This window comes from Oncorhynchus tshawytscha, unplaced genomic scaffold, assembly GCF_018296145.1.
Source record: "Oncorhynchus tshawytscha isolate Ot180627B unplaced genomic scaffold, Otsh_v2.0 Un_contig_5612_pilon_pilon, whole genome shotgun sequence".
NCBI lineage: Eukaryota > Metazoa > Chordata > Actinopteri > Salmoniformes > Salmonidae > Oncorhynchus > Oncorhynchus tshawytscha.
This window is the reverse complement of record NW_024609375.1, coordinates 92,495-116,642: the sequence shown is the minus strand read 5'-3', so window position 1 is coordinate 116,642 and position 24,148 is coordinate 92,495. Positions and strand designations below refer to the sequence as shown.

Below are 24,148 nucleotides of genomic sequence, written 5' to 3'. Positions count from 1 at the left end.
TGGGTGTACGGGCATTTTACTGCAGTAGACTTACAAGATATTTTGAACGATAGTGTCCCAGGCTGCTGGCCTGGAGTAGGTTTAGATCGGGCTAAAGTAGTGGAGTAGTGGTGAGGTTTTAATGGGTGCAGGGTTAGATGGTAGGGTAATTGTTTCACAAAGTGTATTGAATACATACTGCAGAATAGTAGGCGGATACACAGCCAATACAGTAGGTGGCGGCCTACACCTATTACATTTGTTTGCCACAATACCAAACAAGAAGTCGCTTTGACAACGATTGCTTCTGCCTTAACCCATTCTTCAGACAGACATTACTAGTTGTGCAGAGTGATGTTTATATACATGCTGGTGTGCGACCGAAGAACATTTTTTTTAAAGGTTTGAGTAACAAATTAATTATGTTTGGAATTAATACATACTCAAGAGTAAAACAATGTCTAGTTCTTCAGCATTACGCGAGCAGTTGTATGGCTATGAGGAAACGGACCAGCGGCAGTGTCGGACTTGATCCTCAGCATCGAGTCCATCATTTGAACCGCGAGCGCCGTTCCGTCTCATCAGTTTGTCATGACAGAAGAGATTTTCACACTTCTTCCAAGTGTGCTGGTAAAAACCTGTTGAGGAAGTTTGTCAACAAAACAAAGTAAGAGAACGTTATGGTTTGACGTTTTGGTAGCAAGCCCTGAGTTGTCTGATTTGATTCATCATGTCTTGCTAGCCTGTTTAGGCTGTTTGAGCCGTCATGTCAAATCCTTGTCACGCCAAGCATGTTTGGCTCGACAATAACAAGTTGTTAGCATGAGCACAAACGGATCAGGTATCAGGCTCCTCTTCTGCTATGACTTGAGTAACGTTTTCTTCATTGCATGTCTTCAACAGGAAGAAGCTCTGGTATGAAACACCGCCCCAGGTTGGTACACAGTCTCATGTCATGATTTAGATTGTAATTATGCTTATTCTCAGCCTGGTCCCTGATCTAGGAGTTAGGAGTTGTCAAGACAGTAGAAACAGACTGGCACTCAGGCTTGCTGTATCTGGTTTCACACCTTAACCTTTGTGTAATTCTGACAGGGGCCACCGTCCAGTCAGCTCAGTGCTCTGAAGCCACCTAAGAAACGAAGCCAAGAGGACAACATGCGCACCAGAGTCCTCAACTCCATCCTGTACAAGGCCATCACTGATCTACTGAGTTCCCCCGAAGTCAACTATGAGGTCTACAACTACAGTGTGGACATCTCAAGGGTAGGAATAACCTAGCCTGAGTGCCCGGTGTGTTTGTGCAATCATGCCAACTCCCTGTCACTCATTGTCATGTTTGGCTGGACAATGACAGCAGCATTGAGCACAATCTGGGACTAGGCTAGGAAGTACTTCAGCTTGGACTGAAATATTCAATGACATTTTGGTAATGCAAAGTAGCTTCATAAAATTGGTGCTAGTATTGTGTACAGTCTATCCCTCTCAGCACTGCCTGGACGGCGCCAAAGTCCTTCCGTTTTGAGTTTTTATAATATTGCGCGTGTGTCACATCAGGTGTCACTGCCTGCAGACTTCTCTAGTTGCCGGGTCTATTGGAAAACCAGTGGTGTGTCAGAGAGGGATGACCAGATTCAGCAAGCACTGGACAAGAGCAGCCCTCGTATAAGGTAAGCACTCTCTCAGGAAAATAGCAGTACTCTTCTCTTTCTGTGGTGATTGTTTCTAGCCTGGTTCCAGATCTATGTGTTCTTGCCAACGGTCCATGTCAAGGAGTTGGCAGGATAGCACAGAGACTGACACTTCAGACTAGGTTGTATCAGGATGATGTTAGAGAGAACCCCTGTGCTGTTCTGTTGTTAACAGGTACCTCATTATGGCTCATCAAACCCTTGGTGGTGTCCCTCCTTTGGTTTTCATAAAGGATAAACAGTACGCAGCCATGTCTGAGGTAATTGCCATTTCATATTCATTAGAACACAAACAATATTCAACATTTTATGACAGACTGCTGATGGACTTTGTGCTTGTGCTGTTGTTAGGTTGAAAACCTACTCAAGATGGCTGACTTTGGTCCTGAAGATGGACTGGGGTGAGAAAGTCTGATGACTGGGGCACAAATAGTAAATACAGTCAGGTAATTTTTGAAGATGACTTAATACATCTAATTTCTTCCAGAGAACAACTACATGTAGTGGAATCAGGACAGCCCACCACATCTAAAAAACCTGTGCTGTTCGGGGTTGACCACGACGCTCTCAACAAACAGATCCTGGACTACAAACTGAGGGTCAAAGACACTACCTCAAACACCCTGGCACCAGAGCTCACAATGCAGCAGCTGGAGGTGCTGGCAGAGTACAGGAAGCAGAAGATAATGGAGAAGAAGAAGAAGTCTAAACGGCCCGTTGATGATGACATCACTCCTAAGGAGTACCTTCTGTCCAGGCACAGCCAGGGTCAGGAGAGGGAGGAGGACGACGGCCGGGCATTCAGCCAGGAAGACGACCAGGTCCGAGAACTCATGGCTGAGGAGAGCAGGAAGTCCTAGATCCTTAGTTGAAAAGGTGAAATGTCAGTGACGAAACATCACAACTATCATCTCCATCACAGACTTTCCTATTCGGAAGTCCAACTTGGGAGAGTCATTCCAAGTGGTTTGTTTCGCCATCGGAACCTTGTATTTCTCACTTCCGAGGAGCATTGGAAGGCAACATGAATGACCAGTGTTCTGGAGATCCCCTCTCCTTACATGTGTGTTTTGGTAGTTTTACACCAGAGATCAGACATGGCTGTATTGTTTATGTCAATAAACACTTTCAAGGTATTGAGTTTGTCATGATACGTTTAATTGTTCATTGACCACCATTCCAATAGGTGTAGAAATATTAGTCAACAGGATGGGGGGGGGTGTATATAGAAAAACATGATCACCAATCTAGTCCTATAAAGAATCCAGTCCTGTAAATGATCCGTTGTAAACATTAAAGGCACATCATGCAAAAACTGCAACTGTTGTAAGTTAAATAAAAGGCCGAGATGCAATCTGAAAAGGCTCTTGATATTTTAAAAGGGTCATTTCCGATTTAAGGCGTCCTCTGTAGCGTTTGCCTTGAATGTGATCTCTGTGAACGCGGTAACGAAGCCTTTCAAAGGCTCATTGTCCACTGCAGTACAGATTGAATCCCGCCATGAATATTTGAATTATCCCCTTGTATAAAAAGTACATTCCAAAATCTTGTTTTCTAAGAAAAGCCTTTGCTATATTAAGTTGAATTAACGTAAGAATATGCTAATCACAGAGAAAAGGTATAAGCGATGAAATGATACATTTCAAGCCACTATGTTATTCCAATCAAAGCCATTGGAGATTGGTTGTGGGTTTCATAGAGCAAGCCAGGGTGGAGTTCAATAGGGCACACTGTAGAAAAATGTCTAGCAACGGAACAATGCAAATCTGTGTTCTAATTGGACAAGTTCAGGTAATATCTCCCCGTGTTAAAAATGTCTTCCACCTACTGAATGACCCGGGATGAAACTGTTGACTGCTCCTCCATGCCTGCACCAACGCTCAGATAGATTCCACAGTATGCTCCTCGGTCTGCACAGCCTCTTGGACATAGACGATGAACTGGGAGGCGTCCTCTCCCTGAGTGTACACGGTGACCGTCTCCATGCCCTCCACATCATCAGATGACACCACCAGATGGTGCTCCTCACCCATCCCCATGGAGGCTGCCTGCTGGAAGGGGTCCTGGATCATCACAGTGTGGCTCCCCTGCTCCTCCTCAGCCACCTGGAAGATGGTGGAAAGAGGATTGGAGTGGTATGTCCTAAATGGCAACATATTCCCTATTGACAAGGGCCCAAGCACCATATTCCCTTTTATAGTGCACTAAGTTTGACCAGAGGGCCCTGGTCAAAAGTAGTGCACTATTGGCACCCTATTCCCTTTTACAGTACACTGCTCTTACCTGCTCCACCACGGTCACTCTGCCAGGGACCATGGCCACCATAGAGGCTGCTGTGGCATCATTAGACTCTGCCCCCAGCTCAATGATCTGCTGCAGGATGTTAACCGTTGTGGGATCCAGCCCTTCTGTGGTGGTCGCCACCACCCCTAAGCAGAGCATTCCAAGACATTAAACACAGTGAGGGAAACCAAGGATATATCAACTCTTTGTCACTCTGTTGTATGTGGCTTAACAAGGAGCCAAATGGTGTTGGCAAGAGTACAAACAGATCTGGGATCAGGCTAACTTGTCCTAACCGTTCTCTGTGAACCTGAGATCCTGGAGGGCCGACACGGCAGCTTCGGTCCCCTGAGGGTCCTCTGTCTCAGTGATGTGGAGGTACTGGGTAAGGGGCTCCTCCACCGACTGCTCCACCACCTCAGAACACACACACACAACATGGTGTCTAGACATAGAAAAACATCTTAATATTGACCATCATATATATATATATATATATATATAGGAGAGTATGAAACCTTACCTCCCATTGGTTGAGACCAAGCACGTCACTCTGAATCACTTTGAGGCCATGCTTGTTCTTCAGGTGTCTGTTCATCTCCCACTTGGTACCGTACACATAGTCACACACAGGACACTTCACTCCACCTAGAGATATAGGACATAGTCACACACAGGACACTTCACTCCACCTAGAGATATAGGACATAGTCACACACAGGACACTTCACTCCACCTGGAGATATAGGACATAGTCACACACAGGACACTTCACTCCACCTAGAGATATAGGACATAGTCACACACAGGACACTTCACTCCCCCTAGAGATATAGGACATAGTCACACACAGGACACTTCACTCCACCTGGAGATATAGGACATAGTCACACACAGGACACTTCACTCCACCTAGAGATATAGGACATAGTCACACACAGGACACTTCACTCCACCTGGAGATATAGGACAGTCACACACAGGACACTTCACTCCACCTGGAGATATAGGACAGTCACACACAGGACACTTCACTCCCCCTAGAGATATAGGACATAGTCACACACAGGACACTTCACTCCACCTAGAGATATAGGACATAGTCACACACAGGACACTTCACTCCCCCTAGAGATATAGGACATAGTCACACACAGGACACTTCACTCCACCTAGAGATACAGGACACTTCACTCCACCTAGAGATACAGGACACTTCACTCCACCTAGAGATATGGGACACTTTAAAGACTGATTCCAGGTCCTCTGTTCTACTGAGTAAAGACTGATTCCATGTCCTCTGTTCTACTGAGTAAAGACTGATTCCAGGTCCTCTGTTCTACTGAGTAAAGACTGATTCCATGTCCTCTGTTCTACTGAGTAAAGACTGATTCCATGTCCTCTGTTCTACTGAGTAAAGACTGATTCCAGGTCCTCTGTTCTACTGAGTAAAGACTGATTCCATGTCCTCTGTTCTACTGAGTAAAGACTGATTCCATGTCCTCTGTTCTACTGAGTAAAGACTGATTCCAGGTTTTATTTTGGAGATGGGTCTACTGGAACTGACATGACTGATTTTTTTTAAAATTTAACTAGGCAAGTCAGTTAAGAACACATTCTTATTTACACTGACGGCCTAGCAAAAGGCAAAATACCTCCTGCGGGGACGGTGGCTGGGATTGAAAAAGAAAATATATATATATATATATAGGACAAAACACACCACGACATAAAGAGAGACCTAAGACGACAACATAGCGAGGCAGCAACACAAAACAGGGTAGAAACATGATTGGGCACAGACAACAGCACAATGGGCAAGAAGGTAGAGACAACAATACTTGTTTCTCCCTTAAACTTAGTTGAATACATTGACTGAGTCTTTCTGGATAAGAGTGTCTGCTAAGTGTGTCTCTGCTGAGCCACTCACCTTGCTGCTCCACAGCCTCAGTGGTGGCTGGCCCAGGCCCTGCGTTACAGTACTCCTGGTTGGTACAGTATGAGACACAGAGATCGGTGTGTCTCTGCTGAGCCACTCACCTTGCTGCTCCACAGCCTCAGTGGTGGCTGGCCCAGGCCCTGCGTTACAGTACTCCTGGTTGGTACAGTATGAGACACAGAGATCGGTGTGTCTCTGCTGAGCGACTCACCTTGCTGCTCCACAGCCTCAGAGGTGGCTGGCCCAGGCCCTGCGTTACAGTACTCCTGGTTGGTACAGTATGAGACACAGAGATCGGTGTGTCTCTGCTGAGCGACTCACCTTGCTGCTCCACAGCCTCAGAGGTGGCTGGCCCAGGCCCTGCGTTACAGTACTCCTGGTTGGTACAGTATGAGACACAGAGATCGGTGTGTCTCTGCTGAGCCACTCACCTTGCTGCTCCACAGCCTCAGAGGTGGCTGGCCCAGGCCCTGCGTTACAGTACTCCTGGTTGGGGTGCTTCTTGCTGTAATGTCTCTTCAGGGGTCCTGCTATGTTACAGGAGTAGTGACAGTGGCCGCAGCGGTAGGGCTGTGGAAAACACATTTCAATTGGCTGCAATAATGAAGACTAGAAAGGGTCCTTTTTTTTCTGAGGGAACATTGTGCTGCTCCCTTAAGCTGTCCAAATGTATTTCATGGTAGTGGAAGTTGAACCTGTTAGAGGCTGGTGTTGATACATTGATGCTAGTGACTGTATTATAAAAGCTTTATATAGAGAGACGGCCCTCTTCGGACTACCTTGAAAGAGGCGTGCTGCTCCATGTGTCGTACCAGTAGAGGTTTCTGTGCAGCGCTGTAATCACACTCTGTACATTGGAACTGCTTGCCTACAGTATGGAGGGACAGAGACAGGATGACAATACTCATCAGCGCTGTAATCACACTCTGTACATAACTAACCCTACAGTATGGAGGGACATACCTAACCCTACAGTATGGAGGGACATACCTAACCCTACAGTATGGAGGGACATACCTAACCCTACAGTATGGAGGTACATACCTAACCCTACAGTATGGAGGGACATACCTAACCCTACAGTAACCCTACAGTATGGAGGGAATACATACCCTAAACCCTACAGTATGGAGGGACATACCTAACCCTACAGTATGGAGGGACATACCTAACCCTACAGTATGGAGGGACATACCTAACCCTACAGTATGGAGGGACATACCTAACCCTACAGTAACCCTACAGTATGGAGGGACATACCTAACCCTACAGTATGGAGGGACATACCTAACCCTACAGTAACCCTACAGTATGGAGGTACATACCTAACCCTACAGTATGGAGGGACATACCTAACCCTACAGTATGGAGGGACATACCTAACCCTACAGTATGGAGGGACATACCTAACCCTACAGTAACCCTACAGTATGGAGGTACATACCTAACCCTACAGTATGGAGGGACATACCTAACCCTACAGTATGGAGGTACATACCTAACCCTACAGTATGGAGGGACATACCTAACCCTACAGTATGGAGGGACATACCTAACCCTACAGTATGGAGGGACATACCTAACCCTACAGTATGGAGGGACATACCTAACCCTACAGTATGGAGGGACATACCGAACCCTACAGTATGGAGGGACATGCCTAACCCTACAGTATGGAGGGACAGAGACAGACTCACCTGCTGGTTAGTACAGTCAGAGGTAAAATACTTAAATGTTAACTGCCCACACTAGATCCCAAATGGCTCCCTATTCCATATGTAATGCACTAATATTGACCAGAGCCCTATATAGTGCACTAATATTGACCAGAGCGCTATATAGTGCACTACTTTTGACCAGGAACTCTGACCAGGTCTAAAGTAGTGCACTATATAGGGAATAGCGTACCATTTGGGACTCATCCTAGATCTCAAAGCGTTTGTGGGTTTTCTCTCACCGTCCTCTGTGTGCATCAGCTTGTGGCTCTTCAGAGTGACCTTGGACTTGAACTTCTTGCCACACATGTCACACAGGTGTGTCTTCTCCGTGGTGTGTCTGCTCATGTGGGCCTTCAGGTTGCTCTTACTGCGGCTGGCGTAGTCACACAGGGAACACTTGAAGGGCTTCACTCCTAACAGGGAAGAGATACAGTGGCTTTTACATGTTGGTCATTTAGCAGAGACTCTAATCCAGAGGGATTTACAGTCAGTAGTTATTTAGCAGAGACTCTAATCCAGAGTGATTTACAGTCAGTAGTTATTTAGCAGAGACTCTAATCCAGAGGGATTTACAGTCAGTAGTTATTTAGCAGAGACTCTAATCCAGAGTGATTTACAGTCAGTAGTTATTTAGCAGAGACTCTAATCCAGAGTGATTTACAGTCAGTAGTTATTTAGCAGAGACTCTAATCCAGAGTGATTTACAGTCAGTAGTTATTTACTCTAATCAGAGACAGTCTAATCCAGAGGAGGGATTTACAGTCAGTAGTTATTTAGCAGACACTCTAATCCACAGTCAGTAGTTATTTACAGTCAGTAGTTATTTACAGTCAGAGCACACTCTAATCAGACTTAATCAGTCAGTAGGAGAGACTTAATACACAGTCAGTAGTTATTTAGCAGACACTCTAATCCAGAGTGATTTACAGTCAGTAGTTATTTAGCAGACACTCTAATCCAGAGGGATTTACAGTCAGTAGTTATTTAGCAGACACTCTAATCCAGAGGGATTTACAGTCAGTAGTTATTTAGCATTTTTAGCAGAGACAGTAGTTATTTAGCTCTAATCCAGAGGGATTTACAGTCAGTAGAGGGATTTACAGTCAGTAGTTATTTAGCAGACACTCTAATCCAGAGTGATTTACAGTCAGTAGTTATTTAGCAGACACTAGAGGGATTTACAGTCAGTAGTTATTTAGCAGACACTCTAATCCAGAGTGATTTACAGTCAGTAGTTATTTAGCAGACACTCTAATCCAGAGGGATTTACTTACAGTCAGTAGTTATTTAGCAGAGACTCTAATCCAGAGGGATTTACAGTCAGTAGTTATTTAGCAGAGACTCTAATCCAGAGGGATTTACAGTCAGTAGTTATTTAGCAGACACAATCCAGTCATTTACAGTCAGTAGTTATTTAGCAGAGACTTAATTTTACAGTCAGTAGTTATTTAGCAGACACTCTAATCCAGAGTGATTTACAGTCAGTAGTTATTTAGCAGAGACTCTAATCCAGAGGGATTTACAGTCAGTAGTTATTTAGCATTAATACAGTCAGTAGTTATTTAGCAGAGACTCTAATCCAGAGTGATTTACAGTCAGTAGTTATTTAGCAGAGACTCTAATCCAGAGTGATTTACACTCTAATCCAGAGTGATTTACAGTCAGTAGTTATTTAGCAGAGACTCTAATCCAGAGTGATTTACAGTCAGTAGTTACTTAGCAGAGACTCTAATGCAGAGTGATTTACAGTCAGTAGTTATTTAGCAGACACACTAATCCAGAGTGATTTACAGTCAGTAGTTATTTAGCAGACACTCTAATCCAGAGTGATTTACAGTCAGTAGTCATTTAGCAGACACTCTAATCCAGAGGGATTTACAGTCAGTAGTTATTTAGCAGACACTCTAATCCAGAGTGATTTACAGACACTGTTATCCAGAGTGATTTACAGTCAGTAGTTATTTAGCAGACACTCTAATCCAGAGTGATTTACAGTCAGTAGTTATTTAGCAGACACTCTAATCCAGAGTGATTTACAGTCAGTAGTTATTTAGCAGACACTCTAATCCAGAGTGATTTACAGTCAGTTGAATGCACTAAGGTAGGTAAAACAAGCACACATCACAGCGACAAGACAAGCACACATCACAGCGACAAGACAAGCACACATCACAGCGACAAGACAAGCACACATCACAGCGATAAGACAAGCACACATCACAGCGATAAGACAAGCACACATCACAGCGACAAGACAAGCACACATCACAGCGATAAGACAAGCACACATCACAGCGATAAGACAAGCACACATCACAGCGATAAGACAAGCACACATCACAGCGATAAGACAAGCACACATCACAGCGATAAGACAAGCACACATCACAGCGATAAGACAAGCACACATCACAGCGACAAGACAAGCACACATCACAGCGACAAGCACACAGCACAAGCACACATCACAGCGATAAGACAAGCACACATCACAGCGATAAGACAAGCACACATCACAGCGATAAGACAAGCACACATCACAGCGATAAGACAAGCACACAGCGATAAGACAAGCACACATCACAGCGATAAGACAAGCACACATCAAGACAAGACAAGCACATCACAGCGATAAGACAAGCACACATCACAGCGATAAGACAAGCACATCATCAGCGATAAGACAAGCACACATCACAGCGATAAGACAAGCACACATCACAGCGATAAGACAAGCACACATCACAGCGATAAGACAAGCACACATCACAGCGATAAGACAAGCACACATCACAGCGACAAGACAAGCACACATCACAGCGACAAGACAAGCACACATCACAGCGACAAGACAAGCACACATCACAGCGATAAGACAAGCACACATCACATTCGTTGCAAGCAAAACGTTCCTCTAAAAAGTTAAATGTGGTAGTTTCTATTGCCTTTTAAAATGTGTAGAAAACCACTTCGGGCCACCTCAGAGTCCAACAGTATAACTCATTATAGGGAATAGGATGGCATTTGGTACGCAGCCTAATGAGTTTGATTGTCCTACCTTGGTGAGCCCAGATGTGCTGCTGCAGATCAGCTCCGTTCCTCATGAAGTAGCTGTCACAGTAAGGACACTTAGACGCTCTCTTCCCGATCAAGCCCTTCACCTGCACCCGCACCCCAAGCGCCTCGGAGATGGTGTTCATCGGCGTATCTGCAGATAAGAGATGGTTTTACCTACATAGCCAGCGTCCTGTCCAGGGGCTGTACATGTACATTAAAGCTGCCTGAAGATTCAGAAACAGGATAGGCTCCTGCCCTATGGGCCGTTCTGGCTCTGACGAGGCTTACTTACCTTCCTGCCTGGCTCCAATCAGGAAATGGGTATGATATTTTGGATTTAAACATCATTAACACTTGTACTAGAACACCAAAGAGTGGGCTTAGTTCCGGTCTCTTACCTGGATGAAAGCTCTTGATATGATGCTTAAGTTTATCTTCAGTGAACGTTTCCTCACACACAGGGCAAGCAAAGCTTTTCTTCTCCTTTAATATTGGATTAAATTGATGATGTTAAGAATCCACAAGCGTCAACAAACAGACATTTCAATGTAATAATGATCATAATTGTGACCCCTATGGGCCCTGGTCAAAAGTAGGGTTCCATTTGGGCCCCAGACTCACATTGTCAAAGTGTGTTTTGAGGTGGGCCTGCAGCTTGTACTTGTCAGGTGTGCAGTACTGACAGTGTTCCATGGGGCACTGGAGCAGGATGTTACTGTGTCTCTGGATCAGATGACGCTTCAGACAGTTCTTGGTGATGGACGAATAGCTGCACTGGGTACAGTAATGTAGATGCTCTTTTGTGTGAGTACGCACATGCATGTTGTAGTGCACTTGGTACCAGAAGAGCTTTCCTAGACAGGGAACAACAGAAAACATGTGGCTTAAAAAAAAACAGCTGGTTTACAGATGAATTACCAACACATAAGAAATGATGAAATAGCTGAAATTACAAACCCTTGTAAAAATGCAACTTCTACTGCTAGAAAATGGTTTTCTATGTCAATATATTTGTGTGATATATTCTTACCACAGTATTCACATTCCAGGTCCCCGTATACTTTTCGGATTCTGTCAAAGACAACCATGTTCAGCTGCCTTTTCTGCAACTTATCTAGAATCTGTTGGAAAGCGCTCCTCTCCTCCGTTGTGCCATCTTCTCCTTGTGGGCCAGCTGAAGCGTTTGTTTGACCTATGACCTCCCCCTGAATCAGAACCAAAGACCGGAGAGTCTCCTCAACATGACCTTGTGATGTTGATGAAGAACCTTTGTCTTCTTCTGGATGCTGCTGGTGGCCCACCACTGACTCCTCCTTGCCTGAAGGCCTCTCTACCAAAGTGTCTTGTTCAGCCACAATGACGTTATTCTCCCCATGAGGCTTGTCTTCCTCCATCAGTGTCTTGTCACGTCTCTCCTCACTGATTACTTCCTGGGTCGTGCCTTTGCTTGCTGTCTGGGTTTGTTCAGGACTTATTGGCTCAGTTCTGTCTTGTAGAGTCTCAGTCTCTTGTGCAGGTTGATTTAACACGCATGTCTCCTCAGGCCCTGGATCAGGGACCACCTGTTCCTCTCCCTCTCCCAGTCCTTCCTCCTGTTCCTCTCCCTCCCCCTGCTCCTCTGAGGGGTCACCAGCGAGGGCCTCCTCCTGTTCCTCTGAGGGGTCACCAGCGAGGGCCTCCTCCTGTTCCTCTGAGGGGTCACCAGCGAGGGCCTCCTCCTGTTCCTCTGAGGGGTCACCAGCGAGGGCCTCCTCCTGTTCCTCTGAGGGGTCACCAGCGAGGGCCTCCTCCTGTTCCTCTGAGGGGTCACCAGCGAGGGCCTCCTCCTGTTCCTCTGAGGGGTCACCAGCGAAGGCCTCCTCCTCCTCCTGCTGGGCGTTGAGTAGAGATAGCTCCTCAGCCATCCTGATCTCATCCTGTCTCAGCATCTCTCTCTTGATGTCATCCCCCGGCTCCAGCAGACAGAAGCTGCTGTTGATGGACTCTGAGAACCCAACCGCCTCCTCTGACTCTGGGTGAGCCTCCTTCAGGTGGGCCTTCAGCCGCACAGAGCTGACAAACTTCTGCTGGCAGGCGGCACACACGTAGAGGAAGGGATGCTTACGGACGTGAGCCTGGAGAGCCTGAAACTTGGTGCAGCCGTGGTCACACAGCTCGCAGCCGAACGGCCTCTCGCTACCGTGAACCATCATGTGGCGGTCGCGGTCCAGCTCGTTCTTGAACTTGCGGTCGCAGATCTGGCAGTCGTAGAGGAGCTGCCTCTTGCCTTCCCTGGTCTGTAGACTATACTCATGGTACGAGTCCTTCACCTTCATAATAATACATGTTATTAATAACTACATCAATAAGATCTCATAATAAAGACAGTATAAAGGCATATGATAGATTTTTTAAAAGAGAGAGGTCCGTCACCTTCTTGTCCTCTAGGTCGTGGCTCTCCCTCATGTGTTTCAGCAGGTTCTTGACATCAGAGTACTTCTTTTTGCAGAAGAGACAGTGCTGCTTGATCTTGTGGTGAACTCTCTCCACGTGCACCTTGAGGTGGCCCTTGCTGAGGCACTGGAAGGAGCAGTGTTCACAGCTGAACTTCTCTCCCGTGTGCTTGCGCACGTGAACACTGAGGTTGGCTTTGATGGCACTGGCGTAGTCACAGTGTGGGCACTTGAAGGGTTTCTCGTTGGTGTGGGTTCGCAGATGGGCCTGCAACGAGTGGCGGAACTTGAAGACCTTGTTGCAGTATTCGCAGGTGAAGATCTTCAACTGGGTCTGTCCTATTCTGTATGAACAAGGGATGTTGCAATACACATACAGTAGAACCAAATATGTGTTGCTCTTTTTCCAAAATAACTTGCCAAAATTCTATTTGAGCTATAGCAAAAACATGATGTTTGTATCTACAGTGACAATGCTGAAATCTGTTGTTGACACATCCATTAAAGTGTTTCATATAGACTATGACATTTCCCAATGCTTAATAATACTGTAGACTACATTGATTCAGTTCACTCAATACATCATCATGTTTATTAATGCCACAATACAATCTGAGTACTTTATCTTCAACTGCTGCGTGGTGTACAACCCAAACGTCTGTACCTGTTTGACTTTAATGGCACTTCATAAGCAGCTTGTTGTATGGAATATTCCTGAAATCCTCTCTTCTGTCCTGCCTCCTGAGGGTCTGTGTCTGCTGGAGCAACCGGCTCTGCCGGGGTGGCCTCGATCGGCACTATCCTTGTCGCACCTAAATAAACAAATACAAAGACAGATAAAAGTTTATACAGCCTAGGTAGAAAGACAAGTCATTGGGAATACATAGACTATAAACTTTCCTGATTTTTCATACATAAAACTCTGAAAATGTACCAACAGCAACATTGTGAATCTATACTTTTCTGGATAAAATCTGATCCATGTGCATCCCCAATGGCACCCTATTCCCTACAGCCTATTCCCTATGGGCCCTGGTCAAAAGTATAACACCATGTAGGTAGTAGGGTGCCATTTGGGGCGCATCCATAATATAGTTGTAGCTTACCAGGAAGTGCCTCATGAGCGGTCAGAACCACACGGATGATAATGTAGTTGTAACTTACCAGGAAGTGCCTCATGAGTGGTCAGAACCACACTGATGATAATGTAGTTGTAACTTACCAGGAAGTGCCTCATGAGTGGTCAGAACCACACGGATGATAATGTAGTTGTAACTTACCAGGAAGTGCCTCGTGAGTGGTCAGAACCACACTGATGATAATGTAGTTGTAACTTACCAGGAAGTGCCTCATGAGCGGTCAGAACCACACTGATGATAATGTAGTTGTAACTTACCAGGAAGTGCCTCATGAGTGGTCAGAACCACACTGATGATAATGTAGTTGTAACTTACCAGGAAGTGCCTCATGAATGGTCAGAACCACACTGATGATAATGTAGTTGTAACTTACCAGGAAGTGCCTCATGAGTGGTCAGAACCACACTGATGATAATGTAGTTGTAACTTACCAGGAAGTGCCTCGTGAGCGGTCAGAACCACATTGATGATAATGTAGTTGTAACTTACCAGGAAGTGCCTCATGAGCGGTCAGAACCACACTGATGATGGGGTTCTTGGGGCCTCCTGCTGGTTCCTGCTCCTTCACAAGAGAAACCCTCTCAGAGCGGAGTGGCCGTGGCCTCTTTGAGCTTCTCTCCCTATCCTCCTCTTTGCCTTCTGCTGCGCCAGGTTGAGCCTCAAACTCTTTGTCTGTGGGGAGAGATCATGAAAACTAAGCATCAATCAATAAAACAGAGCAGATAGACATTTAGATGGTGAACATATAGATAGACATTTAGATGGTATAGATATAGACGGTAGATATAGGCATTTAGATGGTGAACATATGGACAGGCATTTAGATGGTGAACATATAGATAGACATTTAGATGGTATAGATATAGACATTTAGATGGTATAGATATAGACATTTAGATGGTATAGATATAGACATTTAGATGGTATAGATATAGACATTTAGATGGTGAATATATTGATATAGACATTTAGATGGTATAGATATAGACATTTAGATGGTGAATATATTGATATAGACATTTAGATGGTGAATATATTGATATAGACATTTAGATGGTGAACATAGACATTTAGATGGTGATATGTAATATATATAGACATTTAGATGGTGAATATATTGATATAGACATTTAGATGGTGAATATATTGATATAGACATTTAGATGGTATATGATATAGACATTTAGATGGTATATATTGATATAGACATTTAGATGGTGAACATATTGATATAGACATTTAGATGGTATTATATTGATATAGACATTTAGATGGTGAATATATTGATATAGACATTTAGATGGATGACATTTATATATGATATAGACATTTAGATTTAGATGGTGAATATATTGATATAGACATTTAGATGGTGAATATATTGATATAGACATTTAGATGGTGAATATATTGATATAGACATTTAGATGGTGAATATATTGATATAGACATTTAGATGGTGAACATATTGATATAGACATTTAGATGGTGAATATATTGATATAGACATTTAGATGGTGAATATATTGATATAGACATTTAGATGGTGAATATATTGATATAGACATTTAGATGGTGAATATATTGATATAGACATTTAGATGGTGAATATATTGATATAGACATTTAGATGGTGAATATATTGATATAGACATTTAGATGGTGAATATATTGATATAGACATTTAGATGGTGAATATATTGATATAGACATTTAGATGGTGAATATATTGATATAGACATTTAGATGGTGAATATATTGATATAGACATTTAGATGGTGAATATATTGATATAGACATTTAGATGGTGAATATATTGATATAGACATTTAGATGGTGAATATATTGATATAGACATTTAGATGGTGAATATATTGATATAGACATTTAGATGGTGAATATATTGATATAGACATTTAGATGGTGAATATATTGATATAGACATTTAGATGGTGAATATATTGATATAGACATTTAGATGGTGAATATATTGATATAGACATTTAGATGGTGAATATATTGATATAGACATTTAGATGGTGAATATATTGATATAGACATTTAGATGGTGAATATATTGATATAGACATTTAGATGGTGAATATATTGATATAGACATTTAGATGGTGAATATATTGATATAGACATTTAGATGGTGAATATATTGATATAGACATTTAGATGGTGAATATATTGATATAGACATTTAGATGGTGAATATATTGATATAGACATTTAGATGGTGAATATATTGATATAGACATTTAGATGGTGAATATATTGATATAGACATTTAGATGGTGAATATATTGATATAGACATTTAGATGGTGAATATATTGATATAGACATTTAGATGGTGAATATATTGATATAGACATTTAGATGGTGAATATAGATGGTGAATATATTGATATAGACATTTAGATGGTATATGATATAGACATTTAGATGGTAATATATTGATATAGACATTTAGATATAGACATATTAGACATTTAGATGGTGAATATATTGATATAGACATTTAGATGGTGAATATATTGATATAGACATTTAGATGGTGAATATATTGATATAGACATTTAGATGGTGAATAGACATTTAGATGGTGAATATATTGATATAGACATTTAGATGGTGAATATATTGATATAGACATTTAGATGGTGAATATATTGATATAGACATTTAGATGGTGAATATATTGATATAGACATTTAGATGGTGAATATATTGATATAGACATTTAGATGGTGAATATATTGATATAGACATTTAGATGGTGAATATATTGATATAGACATTTAGATGGTGAATATATTGATATAGACATTTAGATGGTGAATATATTGATATAGACATTTAGATGGTGAATATATTGATATTTAGATGGTGAATATATTGACATTTAGATGGTGAATATATTGATATAGACATTTAGATGGTGAATATATTGATATTTAGATGGTTTAGATGGACATTTAGAATATATTGATATAGACATTTAGATGGTGAATATATTGATATAGACATTTAGATGGTGAATATATTGATATAGACATTTAGATGGTGAATATATTGATTTAGATAATATATTGACATTTAGATGGTGAATATATAGATAGACATTTAGATGGTATAGATATAGACATTTAGATGGTATAGATATAGACATTTAGATGGTGAATATATTGATATAGACATTTAGATGGTATAGATATAGACATTTAGATGGTGAATATATTGATATAGACATTTAGATGGTGAATATATTGATATAGACATTTAGATGGTGAATATATTGATATAGACATTTAGATGGTGAATATATTGATATAGACATTTAGATGGTGAATATATTGATATAGACATTTAGATGGTGAATATATTGATATAGACATTTAGATGGTATTGATATAGACATTTAGATGGTGAATATATTGATATAGACATTTAGATGGTGAACATATTGATATAGACATTTAGATGGTGAATATATTGATATAGACATTTAGATGGTGAATATATTGATATAGACATTTAGATGGTATTGATATAGACATTTAGATGGTGAATATATTGAGATATATTGATATAGACATTTAGATGGTGAATATATTGATATAGACATTTAGATGGTGAATATATTGATATAGACATTTAGATGGTGAATATATTGATATAGACATTTAGATGGTGATGGTGAATATATAGACATTTAGATGGTGAATATATTGATATAGACATTTAGATGGTGAATATATTGATATAGACATTTAGATGGTGAATATATTGATATAGACATTTAGATGGTGAATATATTGATATAGACATTTAGATGGTGAATATATTGATATAGACATTTAGATGGTGAATATATTGATATAGACATTTAGATGGTGAATATATTGATATAGACATTTAGATGGTGAATATATTGATATAGACATTTAGATGGTGAATATATTGATATAGACATTTAGATGGTGAATATATTGATATAGACATTTAGATGGTGAATATATTGATATAGACATTTAGATGGTGAATATATTGATATAGACATTTAGATGGTGAATATATTGATATAGACATTTAGATGGTGAATATATTGATATAGACATTTAGATGGTGAATATATTGATATAGACATTTAGATGGTGAATATATTGATATAGACATTTAGATGGTGAATATATTGATATAGACATTTAGATGGTATAGATATAGACGGTAGATATAGACATTTAGATGGTGAATATATTGATATAGACATTTAGATGGTGAATATATTGATATAGACATTTAGATGGTGAATATATTGATATAGACATTTAGATGGTGAACATATTGATATAGACATTTAGATGGTGAATATATTGATATAGACATTTAGATGGTGAACATATAGCTCTTTCCATGACATTGATTGACCAGGTGAATCCAGGTGAAAGCTATGATCCCTTATTGATGTCACTTGCTAAATCCACTTAAATCAGAGACATGGATTTTGTATGTGTGCCATTCAGAGGGTGAATAGGCAAGACAAAAGATTTAAGTGCCTTTGAATGGGTTATGGTAGTAGGTGCCAGGAGCACCAGATTGTGTCAAGAACTGCAACGCTGCTGGGTTTTTCATGCTCAACAGTTTCCTGTGTGTATCAAGAATGGTCCACCACTCAAAGGACATCCAGCCAACTTGACACAACTATGGGAAGCATTGGAGTCAACATGGGGTAGCATCCCTGTGGAACGCTTGACGGGAAGGGCGTGTATGCAATCCATGCAATCTCCATAGCTGGACATTGGCAGCCTTACTGATGAACTCCGTGACTTTCAACGTGGCACCGTCATAGGATGCCACCTTTCCAACAAGTCAGTTTGTATAATTTCTGCCCTGCTTAGAGCTGCCCCTGTCAACTGTAAGTGCTTTTAATGGGTAGTGGAAATGTCTAGGAGCAACAACGACTCAGACGCAAAGTGGTAGGCCACACAAGCTCACAGAACGGGACCGCCAAGTGCTGAAGCGCGTGGCACGTAAAACAATTGCCTGTCCTCTGTTGCAACACTCACTACAGAGTTCCAAACTGCCTCTGGAAGCAACGTCAGCACAAGAACTGTTCGTCGGGAGCTTCATGAAATGGGTTTCCATGGCCGAGCAGCCGCACATAAGCATGCACAATGCCAAGCCTCGGCTGGAGTGGTGTAAAGCTCGCCACCATTGGACTCTGGAGCAGTGGAATCACGCTTCACCATCTGGCAGTCTGATGGACAAATCTGGGTTTGGTGGATGCCAGGAGAACACTACCTGCCCCAATGCATAGTGCCAACTGTAAAGTTTGGTGGAGGAGGAATAATGGTCTGGGGCTGTTTTTCATGGTTCGGGCTAGGCCCCTTAGTTCCAGAGAAGGGAAAGCTTAACGCTACAGCATACAATGACATTCTAGATGATTCTTCCAACTTTGTGGCAACAGTTTGGTGAAGACTCTTTCCTGTTTCAGCATTACAATACCCCCATACACAGAGAGAGTTTCATACAGAAATGGTTTGTCGAGATCGTTGTGGAAGAACTTGACTGGTCTGCAAAAAGCCCTGACCTCAACCCCATCGAACACCTTTGGGATGAATTGGAACGCAGACTGCGAGCCAGGCCTAATCGCCCAACCTCAATCTTGTGGCTGAATGGAAGCAAGTCCCCACAGCAATGTTCCAACAACATCTAGTAGAAAGCCTTCCCAGAAGAGTGGAGGCTGTTACACCAGCAAAAGGGGGGACTAACTCCATATTAATTCCCATGATTTTGGAATGAGATGTCTGATGAGCAGGTGTCCACATACCTTTGGCCATGTCGTGTATGGGCCCTGGTAAAAAGTAGTGAACTATATAGGAAATAGGATGCCATTTGGACGTATCCCTAGATGGACCATAAAGCACTATTCTATTCCGATCTATTCTAAACAGACATAAAACAGTTGACTTCACACATACCGTTGTCCTCCTCCTGATCCTCATCCTCTCTGAGGTCCATCAAGCAGATGTGTTTCATGATCTGTCGTCTGTTGCCGAACACACGGTTGCACTTCTTGCAGTCCAGGGCATTGTTGTCCTCTGGTTCTTCCTCGTCCACTGGCCCAGCTTCTGATTGGGCCTCTACTGTCTGTTGTTTCTGCTTTTTCTGGTTGGGGCTAGTAGTCTCTGTCATGGGCCCATCAGCTACAATCTTCTTGGTTGAGCCCTTAGGACGTCCTCGTTTTCTCTTAACAGGGCTATCTGTGGGGGAAATATGATCACTGCCATCAATCACTCTATTACACACAGACAGACCTATAGGGCCGGGTTTCCCAGACACAAATTAAGCCTAGTCCTGGATTAAAAAGAGCTGTCAAAATCAGATTACAATCTGCTACAAATGTTTGAAGGACTACCGAGGCACTGAGTAGCCAATTATTCAGATCGTTGAAAAACAAAGAAACACCATAATACGGTCGGTTGTTGCAATGCCCTATTATCCCTGGCTGCTTTGAAGAGGTCTCTCACCTCCACCATTAGTATCCCTGGCTGCTTTGAAGAGGTGCTCACTTCCACCATTTGTATCCCTGGTTGCTTTGAAGAGGTGCTCACTTCCACCATTTGTATCCCTGGTTGCTTTGAAGAGGTGCTCACCTCCACCATTTGTATCCCTTTCTGCTTTGAAGAGGTGCTCACCTCCACCTCCACCCTTAGTATCCCTGGTTGCTTTGAAGAGGTGCTCACCTCAACTATTAGTATCCCTGGCTGCTTTGAAGAGGTGCTCACCTCAACTATTAGTATCCCTGTCTGCTTTGAAGAGGTGCTCACCTCCACCATTAGTATCTCTGGTTGCTTTGAGGAGGTGCTCACCTCCACCATTCTCCAGTGGAGCTGTCAATGGCATGAGGGCCACAATGATGTCATCAGGGTTGAGCCCCTCTGTGTGGTGCTTCTCAGACACATGGGAGAGGAGCTGTGCTCGGTGTGGAGAGAACAGGTTGCACAGTTTACACATGAAGATGGAGGAAGTCCCACCTGTGAATTAACAGCCAGGCAGGCCAAGATTAATGTGTGTTTATGTACAAATTTGACTGTGGAAAAGGTTGACGGCCCAATAATAAGATCATTACACATTGACAGTTTAATTGACAGTTGGTAGAGCATGGTGCTTGCAACGCCAGAATTGTGGGTTCGATTTCCACGGGGACCAGTACGCAAGAAAAAGAAGAGAATGAAAACGTAAGTCGCTCTGGAGAAGAGTGTCTGCTAAATTACTTCAATGGAAATGAGATATTTTCAATAGGCTGGCAGTGGATTGGCCTTTACATTGTGCTTGTGTGTCTCCTCGTGTGTTTAGTGTTCGTTCTGCATGGCTCATTCTTTGGTCAGGGACTGTATATTGTTCCTCTAGCTACCTACCTTTCTTTCAGTTAAAATACTGATTTCAACCCTAGCTAGGGCCTACATGATCAAGCCAGCCTAGCAACTACAAGCTGGGAATACAGAAATGGAATGAGGTCAGTGAAGTATAGTTTATTGGTTTGCTCTGTAGCTCTCCAGACAGGTTTAGTTACCACTGCAACAGCAAAGATGGTTGAACTCCTGACTCCTCAGCAGTATGAATAAAGCTAGCTAAACCCTGGGAGAAACAGGAACAGTTTCGTGATAAATACTTTCTTTACAAACTAAATCCAATAACTTTAGGCCGAACATTTAGCTGCAATAAATGTGCTGTCAATGTTGTGGCTGGTCACGGTAATTATGTGCCTCACTTTTAGCATAGAATAAACTTCACATGAGTAATTTGACTACATCTGTTGGCTAGCTTGCTACTTTTACCTAGCTAAGAAATGTTATTTCTCGAGATAGTACTGTACGAAAAGGTAAACAATCGAATCGAGTACTTACCTGCAGTTGACGTCGCCATGTTTGTAAAATAAAACGTAATACCCCAAGAGTTACATGTACATTTATTTATATCTACATTACTTATTGAATAAGTAATTGAAAATCGTATTTTTATTTGTTTTGAGGAAGGTTTCTGGCGAATCTGCGACAACAAATATGGCGGATAAAGTCTTCCTGTGGAGAGAAAAGCAGGCTGGTTTGGGATGTTCTCCCCCAGTGGCTGGGATGACCAGAAGGCATACTCTACCCTTGATACATTTGTAAAAGGTTTCCACTCCATTCTTTTGAATAGGACAGTACTCTCCTTATTACAAAATCCTCTGACATATCATGATTGGTTACTCACGCCAAGATATATATGCTCAATGGTTATTAAATATGTTCCCATAACAGTAGAAAACTGTAATTTATATAAATAATGTGATGAAATGATTAAGCTTTAAATTAATGTAGCCTACATGGATTTTGAATACAGGTGTGTGAACTGGCAAAACATTTGAATTTGTGAATGAATGTGCATTTTCTTCAGCAATCACTACCATTTTTAACCAGGTCCATAAAAATGTTTTGCTAATAGTATGCTATAAACTGTGATATACATTTGAACATGCCAATGAATAAAATAATCAGTCAAGTCAATCAATCAATACACATTTGCAAAGTTTAATTTTTTGCAATAACAAACAGTATTGTCATTATTCATCGGTGACAATGCATCCAAATATCATCCATTGATTGCATTTTCTACATGTTAGGTTTCTCATTAAAAAAACTACCAATGGGGATTAATTGCAGCCTTCTCTGTTCGTACAAAAATAAATCTTTCCATCTCGTCATGAGTGATCCATTAAATCCCATCCATGCAGATCGAAGCTGTCCAAGCCAGCCAAAGTAAACACCCTCTCCCCAGCCTTCCATACAGGCTATAGCTGAGTGTAGGATGTTTACAGTAACTACACTCAGAATGGAGAAGCTAGGATACATCCATTAAAACAGCAGTAGAACTGGAAGTAAAGCGCACTCACTTGTGTCTGGGAAACACCAGATGTACAAACAATAACAATCAGTTATTTAAATGCAGATGCAAACCTGAGGTTGGTGGCATCTTAATAGGGTAGGACAGGCTTGTGGTAATGGCTGGAGCAGAATGGTATCAAATACATCAAACGTATGCCATTCCATTCATGCAGTTCTGGCCATTATTATGAGCCATCCTCCCCTCAGCGGCCTCCCGTGGTCCCGATCCACTTTTACTTGTAACCGCTTCCCTCATCCACTTCGCCATACATACATCACTGGAGGGTTTACTCCAAGTGATGGGAGGAAGAGAAGGTCCTAATTTTGACTGGAATGCAGCCCTAGATCTACAAACAACAACACTGGTCTAGGAGTCTGCGGAAGAATGGAGCAGCAAACACCCTACTGAAAGCTAGAACATGTACATCACAGCTTCCAGTCGGGGATGTTTACAGTACCAGGCAACCAATCTTGACAACACACTGAACATATCTGTAAAGATGATACTACTGTATGCAGTCTGTCACTGACAATAGCAGCTAAGGAAATTGAAATTGAACTTTGACCTTGGTCGCCCCCTACAGGGCTGTGAGAAAACATGAACAAGTCAAATAAGACAATACTGACAAGTTTATCTATCCATATATTACAATTATATTACAATTCAGTGTTGTTGTTATTCCATTGACCATGTCTCCCTCATACGGTGTCATTTTAGAAACAGCAGAGATGGCGTTGGATTGACGTTGGATTTCAACGATCTGCCAGAATAATGGTGCAACTAACTCAGAACCTGGGTTGTGTGAAAAACATTCCATTTCAAATCTTTATCTGCATTATTACATTTTTTTCAAAGCCCTGCTTACATCATAAGTCTAAAAACAAGCTAGGTAGGAACATTTGGTAACAAAAAGATAGTTATAGCATTTGATAAATTCTATCGGCATTAGAACAAGCTTCCGAGAAAATAGAGAA

General features: G+C 41.9%; 2 protein-coding genes across 6 annotated transcripts; one reads left to right on the top strand and one right to left on the bottom strand.

Annotated features, from left to right (window-relative positions):
* The first annotated feature begins 166 nt into the window (after window positions 1-166).
* rbfa (ribosome binding factor A) lies at window positions 167-2,806 on the top strand. The gene is made up of 7 exons (XM_042315057.1): window positions 167-646; window positions 883-913; window positions 1,075-1,245; window positions 1,537-1,649; window positions 1,846-1,930; window positions 2,022-2,071; window positions 2,158-2,806. The coding sequence occupies exons 1-7, from the start codon at window positions 402-404 to the stop codon at window positions 2,528-2,530; spliced, it is 1,068 nt and encodes a 355-aa protein (XP_042170991.1). The 5' UTR covers window positions 167-401; the 3' UTR covers window positions 2,531-2,806.
* On the bottom strand, window positions 2,807-22,436 carry LOC112243690 (zinc finger protein ZFAT). 5 transcript variants are annotated; one of them, XM_042315050.1, is made up of 17 exons: window positions 22,157-22,436; window positions 21,077-21,283; window positions 20,228-20,509; window positions 14,728-14,910; window positions 13,764-13,911; window positions 13,080-13,443; window positions 11,698-12,976; window positions 11,289-11,521; window positions 11,066-11,150; window positions 10,669-10,818; window positions 7,850-8,023; window positions 6,672-6,760; window positions 6,324-6,462; window positions 4,477-4,601; window positions 4,250-4,370; window positions 3,954-4,099; window positions 2,807-3,775 (listed from the first exon to the last, which is right to left on the bottom strand). In XM_042315050.1, exons 1-17 carry the CDS (start codon window positions 22,434-22,436, stop codon window positions 3,551-3,553), a joined length of 4,230 nt encoding a protein of 1,409 aa, XP_042170984.1. In that variant the 3' UTR covers window positions 2,807-3,550. The 5 variants fall into 5 exon arrangements, with proteins under 5 accessions (XP_042170984.1, XP_042170985.1, XP_042170987.1 ...); XM_042315051.1 differs by having other exon boundaries at window positions 21,119-21,283; XM_042315053.1 differs by having other exon boundaries at window positions 21,077-21,221; window positions 22,157-22,306.
* Window positions 22,437-24,148: the final 1,712 nt, after the last annotated feature.